This window comes from Gymnoscopelus microlampas, assembly GCF_963454915.1.
Source record: "Gymnoscopelus microlampas genome assembly, chromosome: 10".
Lineage (NCBI taxonomy): Eukaryota > Metazoa > Chordata > Actinopteri > Myctophiformes > Myctophidae > Gymnoscopelus > Gymnoscopelus microlampas.
This window is the reverse complement of record NC_139947.1, coordinates 31,132,050-31,143,292: the sequence shown is the minus strand read 5'-3', so window position 1 is coordinate 31,143,292 and position 11,243 is coordinate 31,132,050. Positions and strand designations below refer to the sequence as shown.

Sequence of the window (11,243 nt, the reverse complement as noted above, 5' to 3'; positions counted from 1 at the left end):
AAAGTGTGAGTTTAGTCGTGGAAATGCCTAGTAAACATCAAGCTTCAGGGGAGATATCCACAATAAATCCTCTTGCAAACGCTAAAGGTGTAAAAAGGTTATGTGAAGTTTGTCAAAAACCAGCACACCTGCAATGCACCAAGTGTCGTGTCACATTCTACTGGTGAGTTCTGTGTTGTTGTGTTGTTGTTGTTGTTGTTGTTGTTGTTGTTGTTGTTGTTGTTGTTGTTGTTGTTGTTGTTGTTGTTGTTGTTGTTGTTGTTGTTGTTGTTGTTGTTGTTGTTGTTGTTGTTGATGATGATGATAATGATGAACTATAACAACTATTTGACGAAGTTGTATTGCTCATAAATGAGCTGTTGAAATGTCTATAGTTTGAACACTAGGTGGCATCATTGCTCACAAGACTTTACAACACTGGTGGAACGTTTTGGCATGAGAACCTGCATGTGAAAATGTGGCAGAGGGAGACGAACAGCTGGAAATTAACTTACCACAAAGGAGGGTTCTTTTTTTCTTCTTCTTTTTTTTTTTTTGCACATGTGACTGTCAGCGAATTGTGAAAGAACAGCCTGTTTGTTATATCACAAAATGGGGCAACAATTAAGTAGAACTTATAAATCTCTGAGACACAGACATCAAAGTAGGAAACTTGCTGTGCGACACTGGAGTCATGAAGAGTTCTACTGCATTTGGTGACAGGCTTTGCTCATGTCTGGGTTTACAGGGGATGAGCCACTAAAGCCATTCTCTTATTAGAGGGGAGCTTACAACAACCAACTTCTATCCCCCCAGCTCTCCAACCTTGTGTTTGTTATTTTTCTTTTTTCTTTTTTTTCTTTTTTAGAGTCAATGGTGTCTTTCCAAGACTCTCGAATGCGTTTCATGTGACGCGCATTTCATGAATCAATGGAACATTGTACACACCCCTCAAGTATGCTGCAAAAAACAAAGGATGAGGGAAAGGGAAAACATGTGGGAGGAGCTGTCTGTATATATGTCTATACAGCATGAGAGAGAGAGAGAGAGCATTATACACAGAGCAGAAAATATGAATCAGCAACTTTGTGGGAAAGACAAATTAAAAAAGGAACATAGGCTTACATTTCTGCATGATTAATCATCTGTAACGCCATTGGGCAAAGCAGTTGGCTGACTAATTTCACAGTAGGTCTTCACAGGGTTGAGCTGTAGGGGGTACGGGGGGGTACGTACCCTTAGTTCTGACACTGTGGGAGCTGGGGGCGCGCGTGCACGCACCGTCAGCGGCGGTCTTTAACGCCTTAAAGTTTAAAAACAATAGCCTCTGAAGGTTCGCGCCGTCAGTGGCGAGCCGTTCTCAATAGCGTCTACCTGGCTGCTTTGCATAACATTAGGCTACTCGAGAAAAGACACGGACTTGAATTGAATGTGTTACATTCCTCTCACAATGACAGACAACATCTCTGCACTGCAAGGTGTGAAGGGGATCGCTTAGCAGAGGACCCAGTTCTCTGAGACAAGACAAAGACAAGTTGTCTGATTATTTTAAGTAGGCCTACTTATGTGTGGGTGAGTCTATGTAAAGGGCTTTTATATAAAATTAAAAGGAAAATAAAATAATTAATTTGAAACAAAAAAAACAACAAATTAACAATGCAACAATACAAAAAAATAATAATACACATGATTACATTAATAATCACATGTTGAATACAGTATTTCAACTAGCACTGAGCTGAGTGGCTATGTGCGCGCACGTGCGCGCGCGTGACGTCATAAAATACAGTACCCTTAGTTCAAAAATCCACAGCTCACCACTGGGTCTTCACCTGTGTGTGTGTGTGTGTGTGTGTGTGTGTGTGTGTGTTTAGCATTAGTTAGGGAAAGTTAGACAAATGTGTGACCAATCTGCTAAATAAATGTTTACCAATACTGTAGCTTTCTTCACAAATGTGTTCATAAAAGTGTCTACAACGAACTCTGGGAAACTTTGCGGGAGCCAATCAATATGAAAGAAGCCATTGGCCTAATTGGCCAGCACAAGTTCACCGCCCACCTACTCATCTTCACAGTGAGTGGTGACCTGCTATGCACAGACAAGACCGGCTCATGACCATACTCAAGGAGCTGCCCAACCAGGAAAGGACTAGTGATGACTTTGGCAATGCTGATCAGCAACCACAAAATGCTACCAGTGATGGTTGTCCCCTGTAAACTAAGGCAGAATGGCAGTGGTATATGGAATTGGAAAGCCATCATGGGTCATGTGCCCAGTAGGCTGACCACTGCACAGCCACACTGGACAGCAAGTCCAAAGAGTATAGGAAGATCCACGTAGTGTATGACTATATGAGTATGACTATGACAATCTCCCATCTTTACTCAAGGAGGCCACACGGAAGAGATTCCAGGGTGGCAAGCCTCCGACGTGTGCAACATGACACACCATTGAGGAAAGTTTCACCAAAACAGTTCCTGCCAAACAGCATCAAAGATGAGCTGACGTCTATCTCGCCAAGGAGGCCACACGGAAGAGATTATAGGTTGGCAAGCCTCCAACTACTTACCATGTGGAAAATTACACACCTTTGGGTAAAGTACAACAAAACAGTTCCTGTCAAACAGCATCAAAGATGCACCAAGAAAGCCCTCCAACTCTTTCAAGGGAAACCCAAAGCTTTCATAGTCACTTCAAGGCAGGATATCCACTCAAACTCTATGGATGTACAAAATCTCCATAGCTCGCACAAGTAGTAGTACGCCTTGTCGAGCCCTGTGGCCCATAGGGCAGCGTGAGTCAGCTTGATGTACAAGTACATCCCCCAGCCATGATGTACAAGTACACCCCCTGGACATGACGCAAGTACTGTATGTCTTTGGTATGACCCGGCCAGGAAATTTAACCCTGACCTCCCAATCTCTGGGCGGACACTCTGACCACAAGGCCACTGAGCTGGTAGCTTGCACAAAGAGGCTGGATAATCCTGAACTGCACAGCGTGGATGCTGTCTGAAGAGGGGCAACAAATCTCTGGATTGAGTTCACTAACACTGACACAATGTATTTTTTCTTGCAACCCGATGGTACCATCAACTACGCAAGCACACCTACAGTATGTACTTCATCATCGGGAACAAGAAACAGATAATCAATAGTGCATGCACTTGGTAAGGGGATGGCTGCAGCCTTACAAGGGTTCTTAGTCCATACCAAAGAAATCGGATTCAAGACAATGCTCATTGGACCATAGAGACCATCTTGTGTTCTGTATAGCCCACTGCATTTATGCGCCAAGTATAAATTCCTTGTATGTGCCCCATGCAGGACCAAGTGGGAGGGGGAGAGGAAAGGACAGAAGGGTGCCAATGTTCATACTTGAATGCAGCGTACAGTAGGCCTGTACTGCCTTGTGTTTCTATTTTCCCCTTTAGTGACACAGAGCACCAGCGTGTTGACTGGGTGGGGATCCATGAGCGGATCTGTCAGCTGCTTGTTCCCATTCGCACCCCGCCACCCTTCTATTCCCTACTGAGTGATCGTGACGTCCGCCGCGCCCAAACACTGCTCCAACAGGTGATGAGTTACTGTATGTGGACGTCCCAGGGGACATAACACGGATGGTTGACTGGGTGCACTCACAATGCTGTTAGTCAGAGTCCTACCTCACAGCCTATTCAACTAACACTCATAGCTGTGACACGTTTGCAAATATGCATACAAATAAATATACCACCAAGTCATATACCATTGACAAAAGTCATGAGAGGAAACTCCACAGAGGCTTTATAAAGGATCTAAATCATTTGCAACATATTGCCATGTTTACATGTACAGCTAAATCTAGGCAGATCTCTGCACTTTTCTTTTTTTTACCACTGCTGAAATCAATGTTTCCCCTATAATATTTTTTATTTTTGTACAGGGTTGGAGAAAAGGCTCTATTGGCCCACTGTCTGGCCCAGTCACGTTGCCTTTTCCATATCAATTGCCAGCTCTATGTTTGGATGTTTATAGTGATATAAAGACTTTAAAAAATATTGTCTGTTTTTCTACAACAAATGTATCTTTGCCACAAAGATTGGTTAAGCTTTCTGCATCCATTCAAACCCAGATGGACCCTCAGCTGGCTTATAGGATCAAATTCCACCATTGGTTTCCACCTCAGATTTCCAAATGATCTACATAGAAAAAGCAGCGGGGACTGTCCCACTGTCTTTTTTGCAAAAGAAACGCATCTGGTGTTTCCCAGGAGCAGCTGATAGAGATCTCCAGGGAGGTGGCCCAGAGCAACCTTTCTGAGGGAAAGTATCAGGAGGCTCTGCCGGCTGCCCAACTCTCCCTGCGGTGTGCCATGGACGTCTATGGTCCTAGCGCCGTCCAGCTGGTCCCTGCCTACCTGCTGCTGGGTGAAGCCCACGTGGGTGAGGAGGACATTTATTACTGATATTCCATATCAACAATAATTCTAGAGTTTGGTTTTGTCTTGAGGTGCTGATCAGATTGATCCCTTTCCCTGTGGCATGCAAAGAATGTGTAATGCATAGTTCTGTGCATTTGTGCTCGTTTGTGTGTGCAGGCCTGCATGTGTGCTTGTTTATTGTATGCCTCAGTCTGCATGTGTGATCTGTGCAAAAAATATATCCAGGTCTAGGCAGTCTACCCCAGGCAGAGGAGCACTTATCCCAGGCAGAGTGGACAGTGATGAAGAACCCAGACTGCGGCCAGGCAGTCCGCCATCAGCTGCACAGGAACCTGGGTCGGCTCTACACTGCCAAAGGGAACCTGGAGGCCGCCCTGCTCAGCTTCGCCAATGATGTCTGTATCTTTGCTGCCAGCATGCCAATGATTTTGGCAACATACTGTCAAGTCAATGAAACATTTAACATCTGTGCTGAGCTTTGACTTGTTATTATGTTTAGTGATGGGTTTTGTCACTGATTGTAATAAGTTATATTTGTATCCTGTGACGCCAATACAATTTGTATTCCTGTTTGATTATTGATTTATTATTAATCTCGTTTCAGTTTTATTCTCATGTGATTGTATTCTGAATTGGTTCACATTGTTACGAATATGGCTTACATTTGATTACATTTGTACCCAGTGGGTTAGAAATCCTTTTAGAACTCTGCATTTAGTTCTCCCACTTTAAGTTACTTGTCAGTCTCCTGCAACCTTCTGAGGCAAATCACTACTTGCCTCTGATTTCAGCTTCATTCCTTTTATTATACCTTACATCATTGCATCTGTGGTATCAAACGTACTAAATGGCATTTATTGGCAATTCTTTATTCTCTCACCAAGAGAATAAAGCTGATTCCAAGTCTGCTTTTGTGTTAAGGTGTACTATGCAAGTGAAGAATACGGTCTGCATAGCACTGTCACCTGCAGCGGCTACTTTCTCATGGCAAACGTGTTTGTGAAACAGGGGAAGATGCCCATTGCTCATTCCTTATACTCTGAGGTATTTTATATTTATATTTTGGCTTTATTGGAATTTATGCCTTCTATTGTGCTTTTTATGCCTTCTGTTAAAAAAAACTCTTATGTCTTTTAATGCACTTTGAATTACCTTTATGTGACACATGCTAAACATATAAACATGCCTTGCCTGCCTCCCTGACTGATGATGAAATACCCAACTTAGTATGACCTGAGTGGGCAGAAATGTCAATAATGTTTACACCCCTGATCCAAGGTAGGTGGAGTCACTTGCTTGCTTTCCAGCCCTCAAAGTGTCATTTCTAATTGGGTGAACCCAAGATTGAGACAACATAAGGCACAGCAGGCACTGCAGAGAAAGACCTTTACTTTAACACTGTAACTGGATAGTGGGCGCTCTATTTAATTCGTCTTTGTACCTCGATTTGTCTTCGCATTCTAGGTGGCAAGTACATGGCATTCTCATCAGACCAAGCAGTTTGAGAGGCACACTGATGATGCCCAAAAATCCATTGTGTCATTTGAAGCTCCTCTTGGTAAGTGCTGTTTTGAATAGAATAGAATAGAATAGAATAGAATAGAATAGAAACGTTCTTGTCCACATAAATGGACCATGGCTTTACTACATATAACATGATTAAAGAACAAACAAGATGCAATAGAATATCAAATAAACACTAGAAGATCTGAGGAAAATATTTACTGCATGAATGAAACTCAGCATATTAAAATGCTATTGTACTTTGATGTGTTTATGACTGCAACATCTGTTACTATCCTTTATAAACCATCAAATTGTATATTAAAACTTTATTGGCAGCTGGAGAATGCATGAATGCTGTATATTTAAAGATTTTATGGAATTCCTCGATGTATTTAAAGGGCCCAATACCTTGTGTTACACGACATGTTACACGATGAACACAAATTCTGTGTTCATCATGGGTCTATATTGAGCTCCCATAGGCTCTTCAAGTGGTATTTTTGAAATCAGGTTAAGGAATAGAATACAATCGGAAACATATGGGAATTGGCCATACATATGTTTTGATTTTATAAACACCCACTTGTGATTACTGTAGATAAAAAAAATAAAACAATATGGAATGTCTGGGAAACTACATTAGTAGGCCTACATAAGAAATCAGAGGTCTATGCCATGTGGTATGAAACATGAAGTGGTAGTTGGCAGCCCTGCTATATTTCTCAACTCACTGCATGTGTCAGCCTGATTATTTAATCACTTAAACCATAAATATATACGTGGCGTACCAGAGGGCTCTATGCTATAGGTCTGCTCCTTTTTTCAAGCTGAACTGCATGATGCGTGATGCCCCCACCGCTCCAGCTGTCAATATAACGCGCCTACAAGGGAGGGCTGTGTTGTTGTCATCATAAATGGACGTTGCACGACATGACACTTCAGAGGAATTTACGTCCCACTTCTCCAAACAAAATGTCCTCCTTTCCTCTCTCCTCTTGAGAGTATGTTTTGCCCCCTGTCCGTCCTTCCGTGTGTCCGTCCGTCCGTCCGTCCTTCTGCCTGTGACCAGCTAATCTCCGCCACCGTTGGCCCGGTCGCTGTGAAACTGCGCACACACACTCCCTGGATGCCACGGCAGAACCTTTGCCCCACATTTTTCGGATCAACCTGTCATAGCGCCACCATGAGGCCGACTTTTACAAAACATTTTTTTTACACACCTGAGGTGTGTGTTGTACCTTGTGATATTAACTATGTACAGTTTGTACACTTCTCTGGGGCATGACGGGATCTGTTTACTGTATGGATTGTACGTATACTTGTCTAAAAAGCCTGTAGCACTTGCCCTAGCCATTGGCCTGTTATAGCTCCACCAGCAGGTCTAATTTAGCAAACCACATTTTTGGAACAAAATGCCTCAAATCATGAATGCAGTGTCCGATTGCCGTGAAAGGCCTAAGAAGAAATGGCACCCTTTTCACATTGACCTATTATAGCGCCACCAGGAGGCCATAATAACCTACCTGACCTGGCGGAAACTTGTGCTCCGAGGAGCACTTTTTCTAGTTTCTGATGATTCCTCAGTAGGAGGGACTAACATGCAAGGAAAGAATGCAAGTGTAGGAAATGAGGATTTAATTTAAGGGCCTGAGATGCACCTTAGGTGCTTAAGGATCCACCTTAGCTGAGCAAATTGCACTTTTATTGCGCCATTCTGCCACTGAAGCTCTGTTAGATGATGTCAGCATCTCTCCCTCCAGCCCAGAGAGCATGGAGCTCCATTGGCGTATCACTGAAAATAGGGTCAGCGATACTATATTTAGCCATGTTAGCCTACTGCGCTGTCTTAACACCAGCAGTCATGGCGGCTGACTTAAGGAGCATCACTGACATGTCTCTGGGTCTCCTCTGTCTGCATCATTATTACTGTCTCCAGTAGCAACTGGAGACAGTAATAGGATAGGATAGTAGTAGGATGTGATACTAGCCAGTTAGCCTCCATACAATTTACCCAAGCTTCTTAATCAGCCGCTGAGGTGTGTGACCTGGTTGAGCTGATATTAGTTAGCACGTCATCTCACTCTTAGTTCCCGTGTCCTCTTGCTTTGTGTTTACGGGTTGCAACAGTGACCATCATGTGACCATCCAATGACCATCCTGGAAAAAAATAAATAAAGGGTGTATGAATAAATATTATTTTGTTTATGGAAATTCTCAGGTGTACATGCCTATCTGTCGTGTGCCTTTGTTATGTTTCCGTTTTATTGGACCCCTCTTAGACAAGGCCCAGCAGGCTGAGGTGGACCACATGCTCACAACCATACTGGATGCTGGAGAGAAGGACTTCAGGCAGGACACAGCACAGACTGCCCTGGTAGCCCATTGCCTGGCCATGCTCTGGTACCTAGGAGGAGACCGCCTGAAGGTGAGGGCACCACAAAGAGATCACTTGGAATACTGTTTTATATATACTGGTGTGTGTGTGTGTGTGTGTGTGTGTGTGTGTGTGCGTGTGTGCGTGTGTGCGTGTGTGCGTGTGTGCGTGTGTGCGTTTGCATTGTGAAGATTGCCGCTTCAATGTTGACACCGTGACACATTTTCCACATTCCCCCCACGTGCACAATCCTACTACGCTGCGTCGTCTCGAGGCAGAATTAGCTGTAATTACTAAAGCCTTAAAGAGTATCACACTGGATTGTCGGGTAGTAGGATTTGTCAGGGAGTTGATCCTATCGTCTCTCTGTCCTGACTTCACTCACCGGTTTCATGACAGTACATGTCAAGAATTATATATGGCTTATCACACACTATGTTGGAGGTAAATTGAGTGTGCTGCATTTCAGTGGTGGCTTGACTGACGTCTCAGAAACAGCAACAAATTACGTGAATACTACTGCAGGCCTGTATCAAACATGTGATTGTGACAGACTTAAAACCCTGTCCGGGTCTTCTGAGTTTAGCAGGTCAGAGAGGGGAGGGGGAAGGGATAAACCAGATAAACCATGATACACTCTCAACATGTATTTAATATCCATTCAAGACTTTTGGTCAAATCTTTTCACCAGTTCCTGTCTGTATTTATACATCCCGTCTTGTAGTTTAGTTTTGTTTATTTACCATTCATAGGCCAGTTCCTCCATTTCCCACACTACACTAGTGGCTCAATGCCAGGATGTAGTTGGACTTGGCTGAGTGCTGATCTGCATGTGTGCGTGTGCGCTTGTGTTTGTGTGCATGCATGTGTGTGTGCGTGTGTGTGTCTGTGTACATTGTCATCGTGCCCTTTGCTGTCCTGGCCGCGTATAATGTTGCAAATGTATGAAGTGAGGAGAGCTGCTATACCACAGATCAGACATTTAATGCAAAAGACAACCTTTTAAGGGGTGCATTTTCACCTGCCAAAGGCCCATGGGCATGATGTTCATGCTCTCTAATAGCATTTATTTGCATTCTAGTCAAATTCACAGATTGCCTAGTGTCAGCAGTTTGGGGTATCATCTATCATGCCATTTCCTGTTTCTCTGATTTACTGTCCTAAAGAAAACAAAACACTCCAGCCACTCCAGCTAGCTGTGGAATAATAGAGAAACACTGTATGCGCAGGAGAACAACATTGGGGGGTAAAATTATGCATCCTAAGTTAAAGGTGCTGAAAGTGATTGTTTTGGGTTATTTTTGTAATAAGTGCTAAATAACTCTATAATTCCCATAGTAATCATTGCTATAGTGTGTTTGTTCAGTAAAAGGGGTCTCCCCACTGTCTCTCCGGCTATTTATAAACAGAAAATACATTTTCAGGTCGGCATACTAATTTTATCCAATCAGGAGTGAGAACTCATACAGATACAGGATAAACAATTAAATTGGAAGTGATGAGACAAAAAAAAGAGCAGACAAAATTGGAACTGGAACGCTATAAAAATTAAGGTGATAAATGGGTTCTTTCTCCTGATTGGATGAAATTGGTGTCCCACCTGAAAATGTATTATCTGTTTACTAAAGGGCTAAAGAGATAGGGAGGCCCATGTTACTGAACAATACTTTATAATTACTAAGTATAATTACTTTTTTATTCTTTTATTTTTTTAACCAAAAATAAATAAATAGTCACTTACAGCACCTGATTTATGCCTCAACTGAAAACTCTTTCTGCTGAAAATAAGGCCAAGCGAGGCCAGAACCATTGAGGGCTGAGATGCTTTTTTGATTGCTTAATCATAATAATAAGTCCCCTGCTATCGGTAAATGTCTCCAGAAATCACATTACATTTTTACACTAGAGTTGTTACACTAGGACTAGGTTGTCAAGATTATTACAATTACAATTTTGCTATTTAGCAGACACTCTTATCCAGGGCCACTTACAAACCAGAGCAGAGCATGAACCCTAGTCAACAAACAACCAGGTAAATAGTTTCTTAAGTAGAGTGCAAAGAGAATAATAGTGCCTCTAAAGAAATTAGGATATTAGGTAAACATCAGGCCTAGCATCTGTCTAAACAAGCTGTAACATTCTTAACATTTTGATCAAGAAAAACGAATACAAGCAACTATATTTATCCAACATTATCCAACATCATTCTCCGATCCACATTATCTTTCGCACATCCAGTGTAAAGGACCATGGGGTAGCCAGCCAGCCAGCCAGTCATCTGAAGTGATCAGGAGTGAGAGTGTCAGTGAGACCCACTGGGATACACGGCCCCAATTCACAATATTATATAAGTGAGCTTTACTCCGCCCAAACAGTATAACAGCTGTAGCCTGTTTGTTTATTTCCATTTTTTTGTGTCAGGCCCTGGATTTTGGCAGCAGGGCCCTGCAGTTGAGCAAGCTAGACCCAAACCACAACCTGACAGAGCCTATTCAGGACCTGCTGCAGCTTGTACTGAGAGAACCCACACACCCCAATAACGGCACAGGCTGACCGGCCTGCCCTGCCCATCTACCCAGTTCCCTGTCACAGTACATGTACCAGACTGTGCCCTCCTCTGTGGTCTCTCACATTGCTGCCCCATGGTTAACCACTTTCAACCTGGCTGACGTCCTTCTTCTGGGCATGTTATTTTAGGCGAAAATGGTCCAAGAATGTCAAGCATTTCAAAACGTAAAAATAGCTGATTTACAAGCTCACAATGTGACACGTCGTGAGCTTGTAGATTGGCTACTTTCGCTATTGGTCCTACAATGAATAGGGCTTAAGTGGTTAATTAACATTGGGGAATAACATCATGAAATCAGCGTCCACTAGACATGTAATGTAATGTATTGTGCATGCAAATAAAAAGAATTACAAGCAGGCATGTTTCCACCTTTTTTGAATGACTTTATTTTT

At 42.8% G+C, this 11,243-nt stretch overlaps 1 protein-coding gene across 1 annotated transcript; it reads left to right on the top strand.

The window, feature by feature from the left end:
- Positions 1-23: 23 nt before the first annotated feature.
- Positions 24-10,882, top strand: zmynd12 (zinc finger, MYND-type containing 12; the record flags this gene model as incomplete). The annotated part of the gene is made up of 8 exons (XM_084070061.1): positions 24-163; positions 3,414-3,555; positions 4,232-4,403; positions 4,628-4,797; positions 5,324-5,446; positions 5,867-5,960; positions 8,188-8,333; positions 10,704-10,882. 8 exons carry the CDS (start codon positions 24-26, stop codon positions 10,833-10,835), a joined length of 1,119 nt encoding a protein of 372 aa, XP_083926187.1. The 3' UTR covers positions 10,836-10,882.
- Positions 10,883-11,243: the final 361 nt, after the last annotated feature.